General features: G+C 40.5%; 1 protein-coding gene across 1 annotated transcript in view; it reads right to left on the bottom strand.

Annotated features, from left to right (window-relative positions):
* The window catches only part of LUZP2 (leucine zipper protein 2), a 323,103-nt gene that overhangs the window by 79,108 nt on the left and 217,522 nt on the right, over nucleotides 1-26,473 (bottom strand). The window contains exons 6-7 of the mRNA XM_075280836.1: nucleotides 7,958-8,020; nucleotides 5,660-5,722 (exon numbers count right to left, since the gene is read on the bottom strand). Of these exons, the coding sequence (XP_075136937.1) occupies nucleotides 5,660-5,722; nucleotides 7,958-8,020 (126 nt within the window). The remainder of the gene's footprint in view (nucleotides 1-5,659; nucleotides 5,723-7,957; nucleotides 8,021-26,473) is intronic.

The raw sequence follows: 26,473 nt of genomic DNA, 5'->3' as shown, positions 1-26,473 counted from the left end.
CCTCTTGAAGCTGTGCCTGTATATACAGGTACATGTAGAAGTCTAATGGCACTTGGCATGTGGTATACCCTTGTTTAAGTTGGTGACAAATTTGGTTTACCATGGGCCCCAGCAATCTCCATATTATAATCCACTACTGGGTGTATTGAACATCCAAAATACTGACAGCTGAGCATATAGTCCTACACACTCGAGTCAATTGGATAATGTTCTAATGTATCCCCATCATCTGGTCCATCATGGCCGGTCCCAGGACTCTGAGACCATCTGTTAGGCTTAGGGGCACAGAGATGAATCTTTCACTTTTACCTTTTGCACAGTTACTTTATACTACACAATGTAATTTATAGAGGTTTTAATATATTTTTTTTAGACTAAGGGTTTCTCTTTAAACTAGTCAGCTTAGTATTGTTCCTTCTGAGTCAGAGCATGACTAATACAATTGAATAGCTGCCAATACTTATATTGTCTCTCGGAGTAAGCCGATTAGAAGCTCCGTGTGGGCTACGTCTTATCAAGGGGAATGGCGGAGAAAAACTCCTAGACGGAGACTTGCGGAGGGTTCAGCACGGAGCTCCTAAGAAGTAGCAGCACTCACAGACGGGACTTATCTCTGACTGCAGAACCCTGCTAAAGGGCATTTCACTGGAAAGTTACTTTTCCTGTTTCGACAGCAGTTTTACTACTAAGATCCCATAAATTTTCTAAGAAATAGGTTCTTCAGAAGCTGCACCGTGCACTGCATGACTAAGGAAGCATTCGAGAAAGAAACATTATTGCTTAGTCTATCAGCAGAATCTCCAGAACTTTCTTCTTGAATTCTGAGCCTCTGTTCTGTTCCTTCGCTGTATCATGTGACCTGTACTCTGACAATAACTTCTTATAGTGTCTTTCTTCTCTTTATACATTGTTATGAGATGTTTAATGTACAGTTAAAAGTTTTAGGTAGCAAATGTTGCAAACTAAGATTTAGAAAGTGTTAATAGAAGGGTTCATAGTTTGTCTTGGTCAATTAAAAGTAGGAAAAAAATAAAATGTAAATCTCATTAATATTCGGTGTGACCTTTGCCCTTTGGAGGAGGAGTCCTGAAAGTGATGATCCGGCCCCACAGATATAGCCCTGACCTCAACATCCTCCAATCCATGAAGAGACAGCAACATCCACAGAAGATCTGGGCTCCAAGATGGTGTCGGGAACGAGTTCCATGCCCGGTTCTCCCAAAAAACGGTACAGAGAAGAACTGATGGAAGGCAAAGAGCAAAGGTCACCCAAATATTGATGGGATTTACAATTCTTCTTTCTTCATTGCCTTGATTTTATTAACTCACAAATATAAGCTATTAACCCTTCTATGTCTGAAAGCGTTCTACATTGTAACATGTTTTCCTCACATTCCATTGCACAGTACTATAGACACATGTGGAAGACTGACTACTGAGGGGGTTAATATTCAATAAGAGGTTCTTCAGCAGCTGAAGGAAGTAGTAAAAGTTGTAATATGTCTATTCTTAAATCTCCAAAAATATAACAATAGCCTGAAGAAGATGCTAGAACAGCGTCGAAACGCGTAGCCATATCACTTTATCTTCTGTCTTCTGGAACCATTACAGTGACAATACCAAATAACTTTGCACTCGCTCTTCCTTCAGTAGCGCTTACCAGATCCCGGTTTTTATTCCCCTTCTCCTATCTGTTTTACAGAGTCACATGAGACCTTTCCTCCGTTTCCAGTGTTTAGGACGCGGTTTCATTCCATGAAGCAAGGTTATTTTGTTACTGGATATTTTCTTTTTCGATATTATATGGAGATGAGCTTTAGGATGGGTCTAATAATCTTCCTATGCCATATGCCTGATCATTAGACGCCTAGTCATGGGGAATGAACACCCACAGTGTCGTAGACTTGTGAAAACCAGAACGTGAGAACGTAGTCATGTAACAACCTACAGAAGATGGAACTTAATGAACTGAGCCATCAAGGCGCTAATAGATTCTCCCCAAAAATTGTCATCGCAATACTGAGTGACCTGAGTCATGATGTTTAATCGGTGAATCGCGTCAACAAGTGCGCACCTTTGTTTGCAGGAGGCATAACATTGGCCGGATCACTGGCTCTAAATTATTCCTTTTACGAAGTGGATTGAATTCCATGCTGAAATTTAAAGCAACTTTCTATATTTAAAGTAACCCTCCAACGTTTTTTAAATTTTTTGACCCATCAGACAGGGGCATGACGCAGTTTGCAGTTAGAATGTGTTCTTCTGTCCAATTGGCTGCAATTGTCATCCACTTTGCGCCAGTCCTTATCTGTGTCATTTGACTTACAATAAGACTAGGGTTGAGCCGATCTTGACTTTTCAGGATCGATTTTGAAATCCGATTTCCGATCATTTTTCATTCGAACCCGATCTCGATCCCAATTCCAGTCCCAATGCAAGTCAATGCGATTTTTTTAATAATCGAAGATCGGATTTTAAAAACAATCCTATTCACTATAGAGCATGGAATCTAACAATTGAACGCTTTAATTGTTAGAATCCACGCTGTGTAGTGATTTTTTTAATCACTAAGTAGCCAAAGGATCTATTTTTAATCCTCTGGCTACTTAGTCCCGCCTGGTGTCCACTTACCTGCAGAGATGGCTGGTCTGGTGCCCGGTGTTCTCCTTCTTCTTCGCCTCGCTGCCCCCACCTCCCAGGTTAGGAGAGTGTGGGCGGGTACTGGGAGGGGAGATGTCACGTCTCCCCGCCCTGTATCCACCCACACTCTCCTAAGTCACAAGCCCCACCTTCTTCCTAGCTCTTTAACACTAACCTGGGAGGCGGGGGCAACGAGGCGAAGAAGAACGAGAACACCGGGCACCGTCCCAGCCATCTCTGCAGGTAAGTAGCTACTAGAGATGTTAGCTAGTCTCTCATTAGAATGAATGGACGCAGCCGGCGCACAGGGGGTTAAGGCTGTGTGCCGGCTACTTCCATTCCTTGCTATGGAACCGCAGTGGAGCCTTCACACTGAGTATACACTCCGCTCAGAATGAGCAGAGCGTATACTCAGTGTGAAGGCTAACATTGTTAGCTTTTCCCACAATGCTTGGCCAGTAGCAAAGCATTGTGGGAAATAATCACCGATCTTGATCCCACCTAAAAAGATTGTGTTTGGAATTCTGATCGCGATCGTGAAATTTCCTCCATCGCCGATCGGAATCTGATCTCTTCCGAACACGATCGCTCAACCCTAAATAAGACCCTTCAGCTGACAGTGCAAGAACCTAGGTTCTCTATTCATTCCTATGAAAGCCCCAGTGTGAGTGTTATAGTATGCACCCGGGCCCAGAAGACGCATGTTACGCCACTGACTGAGTATCTATCTAATCGGCAAGAGAAAACTAATTTTGTGAGAGTCACTTTAAGCCACCAAATTAATAATGTATTAAAATTGGCGTATTATCTTAATATATGAACGGACTGGCGCAGGGACCGATAGATTTATGAAGAGGCCGTGGTCTCATTATAAATCTGTTGGAGGTCCCGGGGCCGGAATAGAAACCAACGCAAAGTAGGAAATGGCACAGATTTCCATTCTAAGGGGGCATTCACATGATGTAACTCAGCGCTGATTCTTGCATGATAACTCGCGTAAGGATCAGCGCTGTAAAACTTATGTGTGTTATAGTGCAAGAATCAGTGTCGCGTTACATCGTGTGAATGCCCCCTTACTCAAGCCAGGAAACTGGAGTGAGTTTTGGTAAATCAGGCAGGTCGAGACAGGGATCACGACATGAAGCACATTTATGGTACAAGAAAGGGTCTTGCACCAAATATCATCCCAGTTTTCTGGCCTAGATGATGTGATAAATTCCACCCAGTGAATTTGTGAGTCTAAGCAACATTGATAGGGTCATTATTAGGAAGAAGACATTGGTTTTCCAACCACATCCACGGGATAGGTCATCCATCAGTATGTATTCAGTGGGGCTCTGACACCAAGTCCTGGCACAGATCAGCTGTTTTTCAGTCTCCAGGTTGTCGGAAGCTCATGCAGTGGATGAGAGCACAGGCAGGATGACCCTGTGAAAAGTTATTTGAATAAGAGAAGCCTGAATGTGCTCCCCGTCCACTGCAGCAGCTTCTACTTCCCGAACAACTGACCTGCGGTGTCCTCTACCATGGATAGACCATCAGTATGGCTCGGTGGATGCCACATCTGTAACGCACTACATACTAATGGGAGACAAACACTGGATTACTATATCTGCATACATAAAAATGATTGCACCTAAGTTATTTCTGATTATGTCACCAGCACACTCGCCATTCTGCAGAGACATCCATGGTCCTCCAAACATATCGTGCAGGCGCAAAAGCTCATAGCAATGCAAGACATAGATGTATGAAATCCGAGCTTGCAAATATCTTAATTAATTCAGACGGAGACCATTTCCTCACGTCTTAGCTGCCTCGTCTTGTATATTTCAGTAAGACTGCGTCGGAGGGAATGTTAAAGTGGCTTCACTTCTTTTTTTATTACTCTTAGAAAATGGAAATTCTGCCTACATTTAAGAACAACATTTTAAAGAAGCAAAACTCCAACAATGTGTCCGATATTGTGCAGCAAAGGCCATGAGTATAGAATTGAGGGAGACATGGATGAAGCCATCTAAGAGAAAAAAAACAGACCTTGTGGCCCAAAGTAACCAATCACAGCCCAGGGTGGTGAAACATAAACGCTGCACCACGATGGGTTGGTCAAATAAGATTTTTTGGTTTATCTTTACAACAGGTTCATTTAGAACAAACATTTCCAAAAGTTTTCTGAGAACAAAACTTTTGGAGTTTGTTACCCTCGAAACACTGTTATAATCTGGGGTCTCCTTAGGGGAGGGGGTGCAAAATAGCCAATACCAAGGCCAAGGCCCATGTTGCAACAGGCCTAGACAGCAAAGACCAGGTCATAACAGTTATCCAGAGATAGTGAACATGGATGTATTCTGCTTCACAGAAAGTGACATCATTAGGGTTGAGCGATCGGGATCGGAAAAGATCGGATTCAAGTAAATTTCACAATTGCAATCGGAATTCCGATCCCGATCTTTTTCAGCGGGATCGAAGTCGGAGGTTAGCTCAAGATCGGCTCAACCTATAGAGAAGCATTGACTAGGGTTGAGCGATCAGGATCAGAAAAGATAGAATTCCGTTCAGCGATCGAGCAAATTTAATGATCGGGATCGGCTGTAAAATAATCGGAAATCAGAATTTAAAATCGATCCTGAAATCTCAAGATCGGCTCAACCCCAAACATCATGTTAGTGGGTCACATGGCAGTGCTACAGTTCAGTCTCATTCAAAATGTTTCCTCCTGCATTTCCTGCTCATTCCTCCCCGCCCTTCTCCATAGACTTCGCTGATGATCTTATGCCACTGATCTTGTAATATATCAAACCAAAAAGGAAACTTAAGAGACATCTGTAACAATGTTTCCATGTGTTTGCCCCTTATTAATGTCCCTAAAATTCTTTGACAATAGACTCCCGAGTTTAATCAGATTTACTGACCTCATAAAACCTATAATTTAATGGGGTACACAACATGACATCCCAAATAACAGAAACCTTCCAAGTAACCTTGCCATGGCAGGAAATACAATTGGATATAAGTGTACCTTGGAAACTAAATCTTTCTTTCCATACCGAAGCTCTTTCAGTTGGGCCTGTATACGTTTAGACTGAAAAAAGAAGAAGAAAAACCGCCATAAATAAAGCAGATAACAATAAATTCACCGTCGCACTTCTCGCTTTACAGGAAATCAAAAGGGTTAAGCTTGTAAATGACCTGCCGATAAACAATCACAGAAAATTATCTCAGATGAATGACTTTTATTCAGAATCTCGAATACTAGCGCTGCGCCAATAAGCCTTCGAGCGTTAGATATTCATGGAGACGGGATTGGAGAATTGAACAAAAAAAAAGAAAAAAAAAATCTCAATTCAATGATGTCTGTATCGAAACATGCGTGGAAATGTCATTGCGTAATTCATAAGTCGATAAAGCTGTATTAGAATATTCATCTATTATGTTATGTAAACTGTATGTATCTGGTTTACTCCGTGTTACATGTATAATACGATAAAGAAGGAGTATACAACAGGTGGGCAATGGTCTAAACCTGGGCCAGGTATATACTAAGTATCCAGACCATGCAGAACATAGATAATATGTATCAAGGACAGAACTTTCACAATGGCCATGACATCAGGTATTGGGGCTTCCTGGAGTCTCATTATATTGTAGGACGATGCCTGAGTTCTGATTTCTGGGATTTTGCTAAATGTAGGGACTGTTCAGGGGTCTTATTGACTGTAGGGGCTAATCTGAGGTTTTATTAGTTGTAGGGGGGTAATTGGAGGTCTTATTAAAGGGATTCTACCATTAATACCTCTTTTTTTGTGGATAAGACGTCAGAGTAGCCTTTAGAAAGGCTATTCATCTCTTACCTTTAGATGTGGTCTGTTCCTTAGAAATACTGGTTTTTACCATATGTAAATTAGTTGGGGGTGGGCCCCAGTGCTGAAAATGCGATGGGGGCGTCCCCACTGCAGCTCAAGAACACGATCCTGCGACGCCTCTATCTTCGGCTGGATCCTCCCCTTCTGTTGTCTTCCTCCTGCGTCACCTCCGACGCCTGTGCAGTTGGCTCTGCCAGTGATACACTAGTAGAGCTGACTGCACATACCGGCCATTATTGGGAGGCCACTCTTGCTCTTGTAGTTCAATGCAAGAGCAGCCTCCCAAAAATGGCCGCCGACTGGCATTCGCGCTCAGCTCTGTTGGTGTATCACTGGCAGAGCCAACTGCGCAGGCGTCGGAGGTGACACAGGAGGAAGACAACAGAAGGGGAGGATCCAGCCGAAGATAGAGGCGTCGCAGGATCGTGTTCTCGAGCTGCAGTGGGGACGCCCCCATCGCATTTTCAGCCCTCGGGCCCACCCCCATCACTGTGAGATAACTAATTTGCATACTGGTAAAAAAACGGTATTTCTAAGGAACAGCGCGGCGGAGACCACATCTAAAGGTAGGAGACAAATAGCCTTTCTAAAGGCTATTCCGACGTCTTATCCACAAAAAAAAGAGGTTTTACTGGTAGAATTCCTTTAAATTTAGGAGCCGCTCGGGGTCTTATAAATTGTAGGAGGTAATTGGATTAAATCTAGGCATTGGTCTACAGTCTTATGAAGTAGAGGAGCAGATCTGGGATCTTATTCATTGTAGGAGTAGAAGACAAGTACCAGATATATTTTTTCATCAATTCGCCCGGGACACTGACTAGTCTATAGGGCTGGTGCTGTGTTTGTGCACTTGCGCACCCATGACTATTAGTGGCCACTAGAGATGGGCGAACCCCTTTGGCACTGGCCAAGTTCAATCTGAATATCCCAAATTGTCTTTAACAAAACTGAATAGTTGGGGATTTGTTTCGGGTGAACCAATGCCGTCACTTTGATTGTGGGAAGTTATTATATTCTGGTGTCTCATGATAGAATTCCAGGGCACCAGATGGCAGGGGTGATAAATCTACAAAGCAAGAACGTGTAGAAATCAAAATCAGAAAGGTGATCAAATACGTTTCTTCAGTTGGGGGTAACCTGTGGGTCCCTCTGGCTGTGACTATATGGACCCTATAGTTAAGCTGAAGCTCCTTTGACTGCGCCCCTTGAACATATTTGATCCCAAACTCTTTTTTTAGAAACATTTTCATGTTTATTTGCTTTATTTCTAAGCTATTATATAAAAAAAGATGAAGTGGTTCTTTCCATGCGCGTTCTCTTCGTTCAATATCGCTGAGCTATACAATACACACAAAACTCTGAAATACAATGTATTAAACTTTTACTGGGATGCAAGTGAAATGCCAAGTGAATTCAATTTGCTTTGAGCCATTACAAGCGCTCGGTGCACTCACCTCCTCAGCTCGGAGACCGCACAGCTTACTTCCTGACATCAGCTTGTTCTTCAAACTTTTGTTCTAGAAATAAAACAAATCTATTTAGATGATAATGGAATAATAGGAGAGGTTTTCATTGCTCTTCGCTATTGAAAATGGATCTGAACATCCACAAAACCAAATCTGATAAGTGTTTTATTTCCTGCATCAAGGTCAACATCAAAGTTGTATCAGTTGTATTACATGGATGAAGCAAATGTATCAGATTGTGTCAGTTTGTTTCACCATAATGAACGTTCCTTCAGTCACAGTGTTTATTCGAAAAAAGTCAGTGCCCCAATATCAGATATTGATGAGCTCTCATAATAATAGGCCATGGATATTGCAAGCCTGGAAAACTGGTCTAATGATTAATTGCAATAATGTCATTACAAGTAGACAATGCTTATCACATTGCTCCTCGGGGGCGGGGTTTGTACAGTCAGGTATAAAGCTGCTGATGTCTACTTTGAGAGGTATAAAATATGGTTAGAGGATACCTGTATATGCATTTATGGGGATACAATTGGGGATACGATGGCCATCATTTCAGTGATGGACTCACATGGTGGACAGTGCTGGCATCAGATGTACAAAAAGGAGAGGAGCTCCCAGTTGTCAAATAAGCTGATCAGTGGTGCTAACAAGAATCCAACCCTCACAAATCCAGATGTGTTGGCCTATTTTATCCTTTAATGTAACTTACTTTGTCCATTTGTTTAGGCTGGGGGTTTCAGGTTGGTTTCCAGTCCAGGTCATGTGACATTAACCAGCTCCTGTCCACTATGTTGCTTTGCCCTCTCCTTCCTCTTCGCTTTTCACAGACTATAGTAAAGCAGCCCCCATAGAACAGGTAACTCCCTGGAAGTACTGGAGATAAGGGAGGTGACAAAGAGACCTGGAGGATGGGGACAGGTTCTGATCATATGACCCAAGGTTGGAACAAGTCAGTAACCTCAAGGTCCAGCTTGAGTGAATGTATGTTGAATTAAAATCCCTTTAAATGGAATATTCCACTCTTATCAAGATCTATAGGATAATGGCTAACTTGCACATGGATGAGGTCTCACTACTCCGCCCCTTGCCCATCATGACAACATGTGAGTTTTGCCTCCTGTTCTGAATGGAGTCGGCAGCTGAGCACTTTTTTTTCCGGCTGTTTTTAAACCCCTTTAATGATGTATCACCCCATGCTTATTTTAATTTGCAAGCATTTCTCTCTTTTTTTTGTAAACTGTTCTGACTAAGTGTCCTCTGAATATTTACTAATATAATTTATCAATTTGTTGCTAAAAATTTACTTCCTAAAATTCATTTATCCATTTTGAAAGACAAATCTTTTACATGGCATGGTTTCTATAAGGTACCGGGGTCCATACGTCTTATGGCTGGACTGGGTGACCAGTAACCTACATAATCCACATCAGTCCTCAATGTCAAGCAGCAGCTGCTAAAGTCAATAAAGTTTTCAGCTGCATAAAAAGATAAAATGTGACCCAGATATAGTGTGATATTGTCTTGGTATAAAGTCATTGTAAGCTCTGGTATTGGATGAAGGAGTCAGAGGTGTTGGGAAGATGAACCAGAAAGGATTTTAAGGTGTGAAACTAGAATTACAGAAATGGGTCAGGAGGAGTTCTGTCTGTCACTTTATGTCTGTCTCTCTCTGTCTGTCACTCTCTGTCTGTCTCTCTCTGTCTGTCTTTGTCTCTCTGTCTGTCTCTCTCTGTCTGTCTGTCTCTCTGTCTGTCTTTCTCTGTCTTTCTCTCTGTCTGTCTCTCTGTCTGTCACTTTATGTCTGTCCCTCTCTGTCTGTCACTCTCTGTCTGTCTCTCTCTGTCTGTCTTTGTCTCTCTGTCTGTCTCTCTCTGTCTGTCTGTCTCTCTGTCTGTCTTTCTCTGTCTTTCTCTCTGTCTGTCTCTCTCTGTCTGTCTGTCTCTGTCTGTCTGTCTCTCTGTCTGTCTTTCTGTCTGTCTTTCTCTGTCTTTCTCTCTCTGTCTGTCTTTGTCTCTCTGCCTGTCTCTCTCTGTCTGTCTGTCTCTCTCTGTCTCTCTCTGTCTTTCTCTCTCTGTCTCTCTCTGTCTCTCTTTGTCTGTGTGCCTGTCTCTCTCTGTCTGTCTCTCTCTCTGTTTCTCTCTCTGTCTGTCTCTGTCTGTCTCTCTCTGTCTTTGTCTCTCTGTCTGTCTCTCTCTCTGTCTTTCTCTCTCTGTCTGTCTCTCTCTGTCTTTCTCTCTCTGTCTGTCTCTCTCTGTGTTTCTCTCTCTGTCTGTCTCTGTCTGTCTCTCTCTGTCTTTGTCTCTCTGTCTGTCTCTCTCTCTGTCTTTCTCTCTCTGTCTGTCTCTATCTGTCTCTCTCTGTCTTTGTCTCTTTGTCTGTCTCTCTTTGTCTGTCTGTCTCTCTCTCTGTCTGTCTCTCTCTCTGTCTGTCTCTCTCTGTCTGTATGTCTCTCTGTCTGTCTCTCTGTCTGTCTCTGTCTGTCTGTCTCTCTGTCTTTTTTTTCTTTTTGTATAAATCCCATCTTGTAACTTTGTCGCTATTCGGGACAACTACACTGAATCGCACTTTTTCATTTGGATACTGTATTCCAGACAATGTAACGCCAGATAGAAATGTAACAAAGGTTTATTTGTTGTCTCATTGATTACTTTGCCCATCACGATGTGTTAGATTGGTTAGATTTACCGAGAGTCCTTGGACAATTTTTTTTATCCTACCCTGTAATATCAGAAATTGTTGTGTTGAATAAATGACAAATTGACCTCTCAGCGCTGAAATCATAATGAAAATATACATTGAGTTCAATCTCATTACACCCGTAAGAGAAAGAATCATCGCACCGCGCGTTCCAGTATTGAAGATGATCACATTGAAATGCAAATGTTACAAAGTACTTAGAGAATAGAAAAATATTACTGACAATGGAAGTTAAAGACCAATGTCAGGATTCATGAATGTAATTAGTACATGTGAATAGTCGAAGATAATTAGAAAAATCCAAAGAAAAATCTAAGCAATGTTTAGTCTTTAAAGTCAAACTCTAAGCTAATTTTCATTAGTAGTGACATGAACTGACTAGGTTGGGTCATGCAACATACTAGAGGAGGGATTGGGTAGGAGAGAAGGAGGTACGGAGAGGGGAGTGGGAACGTTATCAGAACACATGAAGCCGCTACTATGGTGAATTTGTAGACAATTAAAAGTTAAACAATTAAAATTTTGCAACATATTAAATATTTCCTCTATCTTATGTTAAGTTCCAAACAGCGTTCGGTTTCCCATTCTTTGTATTCACTTGGGGACCATTCTACCACTTGTTAGAGACCTAGCCTTGACTTTTTGGGGTCAGATTATATTCTTATGTATTTTTTGTTCCGTCTGATAACTACTGACAGCAATATTTTTTCACAGCTAGGATATAATGTTCTAAGTAGTGGGCAATTTGTCAAAGTGACTATCCTTCTTTTAGCCCAATGATCCCCCCTCTGAATGTCCGTCAGCTGGGTGATATGCCTCTCATCACGGAGATATGTCTAACAGTCAACAATGTCTCACCAAGAGGTACACTACCCAAAAGTAGCCTCTGAGAGTGGGGGGAGAACCCAGAACCATACTGGAAGGTGTTGGGAAAAACAGGTAAGTAAAACATTCCCTCGTTCTGGGGATTGCAGAAAATCCTATTTAGATAGGAAAGGGACAATTATACCTTTAAAGCAACACGTGTTCTTAAAACAGATATTTATGAGCCGGTTTACTGTACACACTTGTCGACTTGATTTATGTAAGTGGTCAGGGGTCAAACACTAATTGATCTAAGCGAATTAATTAATACATTGAGATTAGGTTACAATAACTGCAACATCCACATAGGAGATCTGCAACAGCAACAAGCTGAAGTACACAAATGTGCAGAGCGAAACGTACAAACGTACATTGTATCACATAGACTTAGTGATTGCTACAATTATCTGTCAGAGACGCAACAACATAATCACGTCTACATTGACTGCTGTTACTATTAGCCCAGACAATACGCTGAAATGCTGCAGAGAGAATCAAGTTGCCACTACGACAGGTATATATATATATACACTGCTCAAAAAAATAAGGGAACCTTCCAATAACACCTCCTAGATCTGAATGAATGACATCTTCTCATTGAATACTTTGTTCTCTACAAAGTTGAATGAGATGACAACAAAATCACACAAAAATCATCAATGGAAATCAAATGTATTAACCAACGGAGGCCTGGATTTGGAGTCACCCAAAAATTGAGGTGGAAAAACACACTATAGGCTGATGTAACCTTGATGTAATGTCCTTAAAACATGTCAGTAGTGTGTGGCCTCCACGTGCCTGTACATCCTCCCTACAATGCCTGGGCATGCTCCTGATGAGGTTGCAGATGGTCTCCTGAGGGATCTCCTCCCAGACCTGGACTAAAGCATCTGTCAACGCTGCCAGGTCAATGCTATGGCCAGGATGGAATATTCAGGTGTTTCCAGAATGCAGAAGAGTTGTGTTCAAAAAAGCAAATATATCAATGGCCTTCCTCCATATTATATCAGATAGCCTATATTAGCCAATCAAAGGTCCTTTATTTGTAGCCTCACTGACATACACACAGTTTTAGACTAAGTTTCCATAACAACCCGGCCATTGGTGTTGTGAAGTTTGGATAACAACCCATATTCACAAAAGCAAACATGTCATCACTGGCTCCACATCAAGAGGCTTCATCCATATCACATTAGATAACTTTCATTATCCGATTTCAGCTTATAGGTTAATCATTCTTGACTTCACTGACATACACCTAGTGCAACTTCTTATGTACACAAACACAGCAGCTGACTCTGAAGGACGGGCCTACAGAAAACCTAAGGATGACAACTCCAGTAATAGTAGTGTTTGTGCAGATTTAGAGGGACAAAGAAGACTATAGTTACAGTGTATGCACAGCACATTACATTCTATCTATCGGTGTATTGTGTTGTGAATTTTCTCGTGAAATCCATTATTGTTCATGACGTTCTTCCATTTGCACATGCCATGTTTTCCAGACTCATTCAATAATTCTAAGTGCTCATTTGACTCCGGTGTTAAAAAAGAAAGGCTTTGCACGTTCGCTAGTGTAACCTTGAGTATACCTCTTTTATAGTCAGCATATGGTAAATGTTTACATGAAAAACCCATCTATAGAAGACATTACGCACAAATCGGCATTTTACAATAGTGTTTTACTTGAAATTCTCTCATGGACAACATTATAGAAACACATTTACCATATGCTACATCTAAATTCAGTATACACAAGGTTATAATAGCAAACCTGTGAAGAATCCCCATTATATGATGTTACTTTTTGCATTCTAAAGTTATAGTGGTGTAGATACAATCTTACAGAACTTCATAGGGGGGGGGGGGGGGTACAAATGCTCATTACGGGGGTGTTGGGCTTCTAGAACACAGCATTACCATGCAACACTATGAAATACAGGACAGAGTGTTCTCAGCCCGGGGCAGCCCTGTGGCTCAGTGGTTAGCACTTACAACACTGGAGTCCTGAGTTCAAATCCTGCCAAAGACAATATCTGCAAGCAGTTTGAACGTTCTACCCCTATATGGAGCTCATAATCTACACTAAAAAAATAATGTTTTTGGCCCAAGACAGATTCAGCAACATTCGTTTTTCCATGTCTTTCCATCCAAGTTTTAACCAATATGATTGTTTTCCTTTCTCTTTAAAGGGTCTTGTCATTGGGATGGGATTCGATTGGGAGGCTTCAACCTTTACCACATTTGTCTTCAGACTGTAGATGAAAAAGTCAATCACAGATAAAGGGAAGAAATTGCAGAGCAGAACCAAAACAATTGCAATTGTCTATATTCAAATCTGACCCCACCCCCGAGGATCTTCTAGGATTATTTTTTTTTTTATACTTTTGTATGTGGATTATTAGCCACATATAAAGCTCACATCACAATGTACATTTTTCCCTATCAGTATGCTTTTGGTATATGGGAGGAAATCCATGCAAACACGGGGAGAACATACAAACTCCTTGGCAGGATTCGAACCCAGGACTCCAAGGCTGCAGTGTACTGCTAACCACTGAGCCACTGTGTTGCCCCAATGAGCTTGTAGGATTATTGTCATTTCCCTAAAAAGATGATTATCTCTGTATTGCTTCATCAGTTTGTGGTCATACAGACATGTTTTTGCTCCTACCACAAGGCCCTACATGGAGGTTTTATTGGTGCGGGAGACATTTTGGACCTGACAGACTCCCTTTAACAGTGGTCTAGTTTACAGACCTCACATTGCAGTATTAGTATGCACAGGAGCCAAGGACTTTAGGCTTTGCTCACCAGTAACATTACGGCTTTCATTAGTAACTGAGCCTTGACAGCTTTACAACAGATCCTAACAAATTCTGACTGATCCCAATAAATCCTGACAGATTTCATTGACTTATGACGCGGTCAATCTGGCCATGAAAATATCCTGGAAACCTTGACAGCATCCTAAAGGTCTCACTTATTAGCATGAACGGAGCCTTATATTTTGTATTCAACTTAAAAAAAAAAGAAGAAAAACTATATATTGTCTGAATACATTTGCTAAAAGTGTTACAGTATCTGCCACAATTGAGTTATTACAAGGTTCTTATGTGGAGTTGCGTCGCAGAACACGTCCTTGTTTTGTATCGAGCCTGGGAATAAGAAAAGACGTCTAGACTAGAATTTCGTAGAACTCGACGTAGTTTGAGAATCAGCGCGTGTGTCTGCAAAAAAATCATAAGGAATATGAAAAAAGTAAACATGTTGCTGAAAGCAGATGGTAATCTATGAATTAGCTTCGTTATATTTGTTTTAATTGCATTTCAATAGCAATTATACGAGCAAGAAAAAAGAAAGGCAACATCTGCTTTTCCATCGCTAAATGGTCTTTTTATTCTTAATCCAAGAGGTAAAATAAAATTCCGACATAATTGGCTTTAAATTAATTTTTCATATCTGCATGAAATACATACCGATGAAGAATAACCGTGCCCAAATTACAATCGGATATAATATCGCGCAGTGATCGGGACAAGGGAAGATGACGGACTGGCAAAAGTCTCAGCGACTGACACAGGTAACAAGTGGTCGAGGTGACGGGTTTACGCTGATACAATGTAGAATCTTGAAAGCAACGTTTCCACATTTGCCTAAAACTTTTGCACGGTACTTTAAGATCACTTCTTCTGCAGCCTTGTCCAAAACACTGCAGGGAGTCAGAAGGTAAGCAGGGTAATGCTGGAGCAACCCTTTAAGAGCCGTCAAATATCACAAAAGGAAAAGAAACAATTGTATATAATAAAGAAGATATTTTGCAGTGTTTGGATCCCGGAGTCATCTTTTCTCTCCCCTCTCCAGTAAAATGCATCTAAAAAGTAAAGTGTTACGAAAGCGCCGGGTCTTATCTCCGCAGGCTCATTGCATCTACCGGGGAATAGTCAGGCTCGGTTCTGCGGACAAAGTCTAATCAAGTCAAGCATTTGTATAAGAACACTCTTCTCTGCGGTAACCAAGACCGTCACCTTATTACACATTGGAGGAGTTGATGACTAACTAGAACGCTCAACATTAATCTGGCTTTTGATGCCCGTACAATATGCTAAGCACCATTTCATGCCCTCTTCACATCCTCTTAGCATGTCTTATCCTTTTAGACAGAGGAGTGATGCGGAGTTTGGAGCATTAAATCTGATATTCAACTTCATTCCTTGGTTCTTCTCTTATGTTCTTTTATTTATTTCTGTTACTTTGCTGGTTACGTGATATATATATATGCATACATTGTATAGATACATTAATCCTCTATCACATGTATCTCTATATGTACATTCTATATATACATTAATCCTCTCTAAATATATGTATACACACACACGGACATGCAGATATAGCAGAGATAACTCAAACTGCAACAATTGGTTACACTGTTGCAGCCTGGTATCACAGAAAATAACAAAAACCAATATAAAGTCCTTGAAAATGGTTTCTCCAATAACTTTTGATTGTTTCATTGTTGCTATCCCAGTGTTACCAGTTGCAGATGTCCAGGTTTACTCTGCTATATCTGTATATATAAACTCATTTCTGTTGTCTGTTCTTTACACTTTGGCAAATGACTTGATCAATCTGCAAATTCTGGTTACAAATAAATCTGGTGTTTACAAAAAGTGTCTTACCATTCTCTACGTATTCACAAAACCAAACTTATATCACTTCTCTCTTCCACATCAAGGACCGTCTTCCGTATCCTATCGTGTGATATATATTTTTATTTATATAAACAAAAAAGGAATGGAAACTTTTCTCATGTCTATTTTTCATGTACGACTAAAAAAATCTTAAAGGGAAGTCACATCATGGCGGCGCCTATATCCATATACACGTATACAGTGATCAGAAAGATGGGGACAGTCACAAATTGTTCCTGCCTTCTCTCTGGGATGTCCGACTGGTGTAACAGCTTGAGAATGGACTGCTTGGGCGTATAAAGTCAATGGGCCGTCTGCAACGAGTGAACAGAACTTTTATTGTGACTTATAAACAATTGTTGATCACTTTAACTTGATTTTCTTCCATTGCTTACAATGGCTTTGGTAGCGAGTTATTACTCCAAAAATATAACAATAAAAATATTTCAGTAATGTTACAATATAACCAAAAAGTATATAACGCCTGGTGTATAGCACATACAGTCCTATGAAAAAGTTTGGGCACCCCTATTAATCTTAATCATTTTTAGTTCTAAATATTTTGGTGTTTATAACAGCCATTTCAGTTTGATATATCTAATAACTGATGGACACAGTAATATTTCAGGATTGAAATGAGGTTTATTGTACTAACAGAAAATGTGCAGTATGCATTAAACCAAAATTTGACTGGTGCAAAAGTATGGGCACCTCAACAGAAAAGTGACATTAATATTTAGTAGATCCTCCTTTTGCAAAGATAACAGCCTCTAGTCGCTTCCTGTAGCTTTTAATCAGTTCCTGGATCCTGGATAAAGGTATTTTGGACAAACAATTCAAGTTCAGTTAAGTTTGATGGTCGCCGAGCATGGACAGCCCGCTTCAAATCATCCCACAGATGTTCAATGATATTCAGGTCTGGGGACTGGGATGGCCATTCCAGAACATTGTAATTGTTCCTCTGCATGAATGCCTGAGGATTTGGAGCGGTGTTTTGGATCATTGTCTTGCTGAAATATCCATCCCCGGCGTAACTTCAACTTCGTCACTGATTCTTGAACATTATTCTCAAGAATCTGCTGATACTGAGTGGAATCCATGCGACCCTCAACTTTACCAAGATTCCCGATGCCGGCATTGGCCACACAGCCCCAAAGCATGATGGAACTTCCACCAAATCTTACAGTGGGTAGCATGTGTTTTTCTTGGAATGCTGTTTCTTTTTGGACGCCATGCATAACGCCTTTTTTTATAACCAAACAACTCAATTTTTGTTTCCAAAATGAAGCTGCCTTGTCCAAATGTGCTTTTTCATACCTCAGGCAACTCTATTTGTGGCGTACGTGCAGAAACGGCTTCTTTCTCATCACTCTCCCATACAGCTTCTATTTGTGCAAAGTGCGCTGTATAGTTGACCGATGCACAGTGACACCATCTGCAGCAAGATGATGCTGCAGCTCTTTGGAGGTGGTCTGTGGATTGTCCTTGACTCTTCTCACCATTCTTCTTCTCTGCCTTTCTGATATTTTTCTTGGCCTGCCACTTCTGGGCTTAACAAGAACTGTCCCTGTGCTCTTCCATTTCCTTACTATGTTCCTCACAGTGGAAACTGACAGGTTAAATCTCTGAGACAACGTTTTGTATCCTTCCGCTGAACAACTATGTTGAACAATCTTTGTTTTCAGATCATTTGAGAGCGGGCTGTCCATGCTCGGCGACCATCAAACTGAACTGAACTTGAATTGTTTTGTAGAAAGAAATGGTCCAAAATCCCTTCATCCAGGATCCAGGAACTGATTAAAGGCTACAGGAAGCGACTAGAGGCTGTTATCTTTGCAAAAGGAGGATCTACTAAATATTAATGTCACTTTTCTGTTGAGGTGCCCATATTTTTGCACCGGTCACATTTTGGTTTAATGCATATTGCGCATTTTCTGTTAGTACAATAAACCTCATTTCAATCCTGAAATATTACTGTGTCCATCAGTTATTAGATATATCAAACTGAAATGGCTGCTGCAAACACCAAAATATTTAGAACTAAAAATGATTAAGATTAATAGGGGTGCCCAAACTTTTTCAAAGGACTGTATAGATACGCCCTTACATATCACAGAAGCTTACAACCCCTAGGACATAATGTAAGAAAACAGAGAGATCTTTGCAAATCCAGACGTTGATATTATTTATGTCTGTTGTGAATCAGCAACAAAATGACAAATTTATGGTTTTAGGTCAGTTTGATAAAATAACTTTAATTCCTCGTGAGAAACATTCAGCGCGCTGTGATATATAGAGCGAGACCATTGACTTCATAAGATTGCGCTCCGGCCCAGTATAACTATACCATTGTGACATAACACCGAAGAATTCTTATGTCTGGAAACATTGTAGGATATTTGTAAAAAATGCTTTATAAGAAATAAAAAGTTTCTATGAACATTATTACAATCAGTCAATGACGTAGAGAAGTAAGACATCTAGAATTATTATCGGAGACCCAAAGGAGGTAACAAACATAAAAAAAAAAAAAAAAACACTGTTACTTACCTCTCCCGGGCTCTGCCACACTCCCCGCTGATTTGGGCTTTCTCTAATGTTGGACCAGACATCACCTGAGCCAGGCCAATGTTGTTACACATAATAAAGACTGGCCTGGCCCAATGTGATGCCTGGGTCATCATCAAATAGGCCCGAAGGCTTCCGGAGCCCGGGAGAGGTAAGTAACAGTGTTTTTTATGCTCCCTGGCCTCCCTTGGGCCTCTGATCACTATACTCTGGGGTCTGAAAGGAGTAGTGTGAATAGTGAATTGGGGTTCATTGGCCCGAAGTCTCATTTTCTGATCCTCACTCCTGATCCCAGCCGCCTCCACAGAATGGAAAGTACAGGCAGGGGCCAGGATCGGTAAGTAAATCGGGTCCAATAACTGCTGGGGTTACTGAAGCAGGTAGCGGCCTATTAAAAACCAAAAAAAACAGGGCCCGTCAGGCCTCCTAATGTCCTGGGCCTTCTGACAGCCACTACCGCAGCTATCCTGGTATTTATGCCAATGTTAACATGCTATGTTTTTTAGCAACACGTGCTTATTAGGGTTGACCAATCGGGATAGGAAAAGATCGAATTCCGATCAGCGATCGAGTAAATTTCACGATCGTGATCGGAATTCCGATCCCGATCTTCTCCAGCAGGATCGAGGTCGGAGGTTATCGCAAGATTGGCTCAACCCTAAAAGTGACTTTTCCCATAGCGAAGCATTGACTGGGGTTGAGCGATCAGGAGTGGAAAAGATCAGATTCCGATTGGGCAAATTTCACGATCGCGATGAGGATTGGCTGGAAAATGATCGGAAATTAGATTTTAAAATCGATCCTCAAATCTCAAGATTGACTCAACGCTAGTGCTTATTCCTGCCATAATGGTGTGTTCCCATGCTCCTGCCACTTTATACTCTACCGATTTCGTTTTATGTTTAATCTAAATTTTGCACAATTTTGCACAAATTTTCCTGTGCAGGACCATGTAAAACACAAAAACCAATATAGGAACTAACAATACATAGATCCTCCTCCAATGCCATGAAAGAACATGAAGACAGAAGACACAGATATGTCCCACATGGGCGATCCCAAATGAGGTCACCGAGTAGGTTGAAGAATTAGCCCAACCAAGTTCATACAAGCCATGATCCAATAGTCAGTCCATGTCTTGTATTACTACATGATGACTAGAGTATTGGTGCATAGTTACACCTGTGGGCTGCAGGAACTTCTTCCATTAGGTATATACCCTTGTACTGTCTTATGAATTAATACATAATTTTATATTAGGTAACACTTTAGGATATTTTTGACAATCCCTAATTTTGCTACAGGTCCGGCCACTGCAGGAGAAATGTAATATTACTTGGGGTCATTGAAGTGAATGTCCGACTGTGTAATACATAGAAAGGCTTGGCCTGTCACTAACAAGTAGGTCTGGTTGTCCCTCCCTGAGATAACCCCTCTAGAGAAAGATCTGTCAAATTTGGAAAATTGTTGGGTTTTCCATTAAGGATAACAAAGAACCGAATCGTCCGAGCCTTGGTGGTGAGATCTGGCTATACATTGTAACCAATGACGTGAGACCTTCAAGCCACCAAATCCCACTCAAGATGGCCAATCTGTAAGTGACGGCTTCATCCTCCCCCGGGATTCGACATTCATAAAACACGCGCCGTGTTATCTGTTAGCATTAGAAGTATTTCATATATTACTGTTCCCGTTCCATCGCCTGCAATATTTTTCACATTCTTGTTTAGTTTCTACTTTGATATGTGAGTGAATTTCGGCTTCCAGAGATATTACATAGTTGCAGGCTAATTTAACTAGTAAAACATATTGCTGCAAAAGCACTTGCAAAATGAATTCGGCTCGGGCTTGTTGTAGTGATTTAATAGTAATGTTTCAGCGCGTCGCGAGGAAAGGCAGATACACTTTCTTATTAAAAATTGATCATCTTCCCTCGGTTGTAAATGCTGCTGTTTTGTGAAATATAATTAGCAAATGAATGTATCCACGTCTCTGAACTCTGAGAGACGTCATGGAGCGTTCTCATAAGCTCTCATTTCGGGGAGATCATCTTCACTTTACCTTTCCTTGTAATTACTCTTATAATTTCAATGTTCTACTTGATGTAACATTGGGGACTCGTACTAGTAACAATGGAGGACTACCGGTCTTGTACACTGTAGAGCACTTCATAGGTCATTGGCTTAATGTTAAGGGAATCTGTCACCAGAACCCAGAATGTCAAACCTAACACCCAGATATGGGGATTAAGGTCACCTGAATTATATGGTGTTTCCCTCTTGGGAATTGGTGCATTTGTTGCTGAGATATTGTAAGTTTTGTCAATATGCAAATGAGCTCTTTCGAGTAAAATAGAGTTGCCGCAATTCTCATTGGAGCAACATCAAAGCCCTTGATGCCTCAAAGAGCACCGATTCACAAAAGGAAAACAACATTCGATGAAGGTGAATCTGCCTATCTGTGGGGTTGGGTTGATATGCCGGCTTCTGGTGAAAGACAAACACCCATATCACATGACTTTAACCCACCAATGACAGCTTGTCCAGGATAAATTGATTTTAATAATATAAGCTAACACCCTCCATGTATCTACCTTCTAAATTACTTACTGTACCAAAAATCTACTTACCTGTCTTCTGGTGTGGATCTTCTGGAGTGGCCAAAACCTACTCTTTTTGAAGGTTGCCGGCCATGCCTGCACAATGCAACCGGAATTTCAGCTACTGCACATGCTGGCTTTATGGCTCTATTACACTGGCATGGATGACCGGCAGACATCAAGAAGAGGAGGTGCCCACCATATGAGGTGACACCCTATGCCCAAAAGGTCCTTTCCTGAAGACAGGTAAGTATGATGGGTTATGGGGGGTTTGAGTTAGTCAGGAAGGTCTACTAGTGTTCAGGCTAGCTCGGGAGACGGTGAAGGGATGTGAGTGAGAAAGGGAGGAGGTGTGAGTCAGCTCTGAGTGTCTCAAATTATCATGGTAGTTGAAGGAAAACAGAATAAGATGACCATGTAAACAAAGGCAGAAGATGCCAGGAGCTCACAGAGAAACTCAGAAATAATTCAAGACACTGCTAAAGGTATTTGGTTGCACTTATTAACCAATTAATATCACTTAGAACACAATTACTGACCTTTTTAAAAAAATATTTGTTTTTCCCCAAAAAAACCCTCTAAAATGATTACATTTGTCATTCGCTAGATCAGCCACTCCTGGTCATTGACAACAGGTCACTTGCAGGGTTGAGCGATCCGGATCGGGAAAGATCGGATCCGGATCGGCGATTGAGCAAATTTCACGATTGGGATCTGCTGGAAAATGATCGAAAATCAGATTTTAAAAACGATCCTGAAATCTCAAGATCGGCTCAACCCTACTCACTAGACTAGAAAAAGAGTTACGGGACATTTTTGTGCAAATCTCCTAAAAAGTTCATACACAATGTTTAGGGCCAATCACAGCACTTTGGATTCCTAGAAAACGTATTCTGCAAAAATTGAATTGGATTTGGTGGCCAAGAAGAAGTGTAAGGAAGGACACAGAATGATTGCTGTCAATTCATAGAAAAAGAACCAATTGGTACAAAATGGGCAGCAATCTGTGTTTGTATAGAAGGGGTTGCCTGCAGGTTATCTCATCACACTCTGGGGTAATCCTAATCTTACCTATTAATACCCATCACACATTGGCAGTTTCCTTGTGTAAGGGCTTACCTGCTATCGCCACACTTTACTTATTTAATGATTTTCTATTCCGGTTCCACTTTCCATTTTACACCCACTATGCATATTAGCAATGTCGCAGGACCGGTGTAATTAGCACACTCGTAATTAAATTTGCAATGAACTGACATTCTGCTCATTAGCGACAGGTCAGATCTTCAGAGTTCAGCCCGTCACCATTTAGGTATTTTTAGATTCTTCCTAATTTAGCAGATAAACATCTTTAAAACATAAAGTGATCCTGGAAGAGGCTGCCAATGTGAATATGTAAAAGCTCCGCACGGTAAAGAGAGCGCCCAGACTTGTGTGATGGGAAACTTACTTGTATCAACTTATAAAATATGTAAATTCACTAAAAACTTTTAATTAAAAATATGCTAAGTATCTATGACATACATTGTGCTAATGTTCTATCGCTTGAATATTTTTAATGGTTTCTCCCTTCACTAAAGAGGACATCGCATCTCGTACAAGCAATTATGTCTTTGTTTCAGAAATTCTGTACAAAGTGGACGGAGTCTTTGGTGTCCGGCGTCATCCTCTGAAGGTTCCAGGGTCAGCGGTCGCCAGGAACAACTGATCATTGTGAGGTCCGGGGAGGGGAGGTCCGGGGAGGGGGGGTGAGAACCAACAACTCTGATATTATTGACCCGTCCTGATGATGATTAGTATCAAAACTGGGACAGAGATCTGCAAAATGACGGGTGTCGTAAGGTGTTACTTGTATATAGTGGTTAGTACCTTGTCAAATATGGTTCAAATAAAGATGACTAGGGAACCCACAACAGGGTAAAGGGTAGTCCAGAGTACACTAATGTGCATGGGGGGGGGGGGGGGGGCAAAGCCTAGCCTAAAATCATAGAGAAGCTGCTGTACTAAAAAATGTAGAATAGATTGCTACTGGTTGATGTATAGCGGTATCAGAACACACATTGTATCAGAAACTACTATTTATGTATGTGTGTATGTATGTATGTCTGCATGTATGTATGTATGTGTGTGTGTATGTATGTATGTATGTATGTATTTGTGTATGTATGTATGTGTATATGTATGCATGTGTGTGTATGTATGTGTGTATGTATGTCTGCATGTATGTATGTGTATGTATGTATGTATGTATGTATTTGTGTATGTGTATGTATGTATGTATGTATGTGTATATGTATGCATGTGTGTGTATGTATGTATGTATGTATAGATATGTGTATGTATGTATGTATGTGTGTGTGTATGTACAGTGTTGGCCAAAAGTATTGGCACCCCTGCCATTCTGTCAGATAATACTCGTGTTCTTCCAGAAAATAATTGCAATCACAAATTCTTTGGTATTATTATCTTCATTTAATTTGTCTTCAATGGAAAACCACAAAAAGAATTGTCAAAAAGCCAAACTGGATATAATTCCACAGCAAACATAAAAAAAGGGGGTGGACAAAAGTATTGGCACTGTTTGAAAAATCATGTGATGCTTCTCTAATTTGTGTGATTAACAGCACCTGTTTCTTACAGTACCTGAGGCACCTAACAGGTGGTGGCAATAACTAAATTATATATATATATATATATATATATATATATATATATATATAACAAAATAAAATATGCATGTGTGTATGTGTGTATGTATGTATGTATGTATGTATGTATGTATGTATGTGTGTATGTGTGTGTATGTATGTGTGTGTGTGTATGTATGTATGTGTGTGTATATGTGTGTAGGTATAGCTGCAGTTCTGTCAAAGCGCTCATTATAATCCCTGTCTACCCCTGAAAATGGTTGTGAAAATAAATTTCAGAAATGGACCATTAAGCAATAGAAGAAAATGTCCTGGTCTGATGTGTAATGTTTTCTCTTACTGTGGTAAGCTGATGGAGGTGATGTAATGGTCAGGTCAATGATCTATTGGGATATCTCGGGTCCTGTCATTTACTTATATTAATGTTACTTTGACACTTAAACATTGTTGCAGACGGGGTACGCTAGATAGTAACAATATTCCCCATACACCGACCTAAACATTGTTGCAGACCAAATACAGCCTTACTATATGTTGTAAAGTCATTAGTCTCTTTTATTAGGATATCGAGCCCTGCCACACTGCAAAAATGGTTTGGGAATGGTTTAAATAACATGACAAAGAGTTTGCGGTGTTGACTTGGCCTCCAAATTCCTGATAACTCAAAGTATATTTGGGATGTGCAAGAAAATGAAGTTTGATCCAATGCCAAGTTACTATCACCTTGATACCTGATAACACCGGACACCTTGAAATGTCTTGCGGAGTCTATGTCTCACACTTACTAAAATATTAGGTCAGCTTTAATATTAAGGCTGTTTTCTGGAATGAGTGGCATCTGATACTACATTTCCCATGTAGAGCCGGCCCCAATTTGTACCAGAGATAAGAACCATTCACGAGAGGTTTCAGAATCCAGATCTTGGTGAGAGAACCTTCCAATTCATAAAAGAGTTTAAATAAGATTTTACTCTGTTACTCAAATTTCTATAAATTTTAATGTAGGTCATGGAAGAAGAATACGGTTGTACAATCAGTATGGAAGTCTGAATTGCCGGCTTCAGAAAGAATCGCTCTATTTTAGCAAGGAAAAAAAAATCTTCACAGCTTTGAGCATTTTGCAACTGTGAGAAGTTGATTAGTTTGTATGAGCCATTATTTTTTTTATCACAACCCATCCAGCCCTGATGGATCGCATAGATCAGTCCTGAAAGGTTCCTTTCAACATCTACAAATTTCATAGCATGGAGTTTTCCAATATCTTCAGTCTTGACAGAGTTTATTTGTAAGATGAACAGTCTCAAGACTCTACGAGAAGGACCATCAGAGTGCAGCAGCCTCAATTCTATCTCAGGATGAAAAGAGGAATCAAAATAACTTAACTCTTTGGGGTTGGGTTGATATTTTGGAAATTCAAAAAAAATAAATATCAAAAATATAAAGAAATTTTCCAAATCTTCATATTATTAAAAGAAGGCACAGCAAATGGTTAATATTTTTCACTGTGACTTTGTGAGATTGTGATGTTCGAGTGCAGATCTGTTGTTGAGATTTCTCGTTCTTTCGTTTTTCTTGCATTTTCTGGCTACATCACCATAATTGATGTCAACAAATTACAAATCTTTAGGATTCCAATTAGATCCTGGTTAGCTAAAAACTTTCAAGCCGTTAGAACTTGCAACTGGGGATGAGCCGATCTTGAGATTTCAGGATCGTTTATAAAATCAGATTTTTGTTCATTTTCCAGCCAATCGTGATCGTGAAATTTGCTCGATCGCTGATCAGGATCCGATCTTTCCTGATCCCGATGGCTCAACCTCAAATGCAATAAGTCATGGGTAGGGTTGAGTCAAACTTAAGATTTCAGGATTGTTTTTAAAATCCGATTTTCAATCATTTTACAGCTGATCTCCATTGTGATCGTGAAATTTGTTCAATCGCTGATCGGGATCCGATCTTTCCCGATCGCTCAATCTTACTTATAACAGTGAATCTGTAAAATACTCCAATACCATCCTATAACTGGTTCTGGTTGAGGTTAGATGGTAAAAGTTCCTTTTCTAACCTTCTGCCACCAATGTGATATGACCCTGGGTTTCCAATAGGTCGGCAGGACAGTCAGGAGACCTAACGGTGAATTCCTAATCCAGAAGTCTTGTAGTATATTATATACACATATTAAACTTCTTTTTTTTTTCCAATTTTGTTATTTTGTAGATAAGAAACATGGAATACAAGGATATGTCTCACAATCCAGGAAAGATGCACAGGGGGTGGGGAAGGACTTATGTAAGGATGGGTGGAATCGTAACATGAGTGACGAGAGGTAGGAGATATTAGGATATTATTGATTGGGCTGGACATCTGGGACTTGAAGAACATTTACAAAAAGATGCTTTTGGCTACATTCCCATGTTGTAGAATGAGG

Source organism: Leptodactylus fuscus, chromosome 7, assembly GCF_031893055.1.
Source record: "Leptodactylus fuscus isolate aLepFus1 chromosome 7, aLepFus1.hap2, whole genome shotgun sequence".
Lineage (NCBI taxonomy): Eukaryota > Metazoa > Chordata > Amphibia > Anura > Leptodactylidae > Leptodactylus > Leptodactylus fuscus.
Note: the sequence above shows the minus strand (reverse complement) of the source record. Positions and strands in the feature narration are given on the sequence as shown.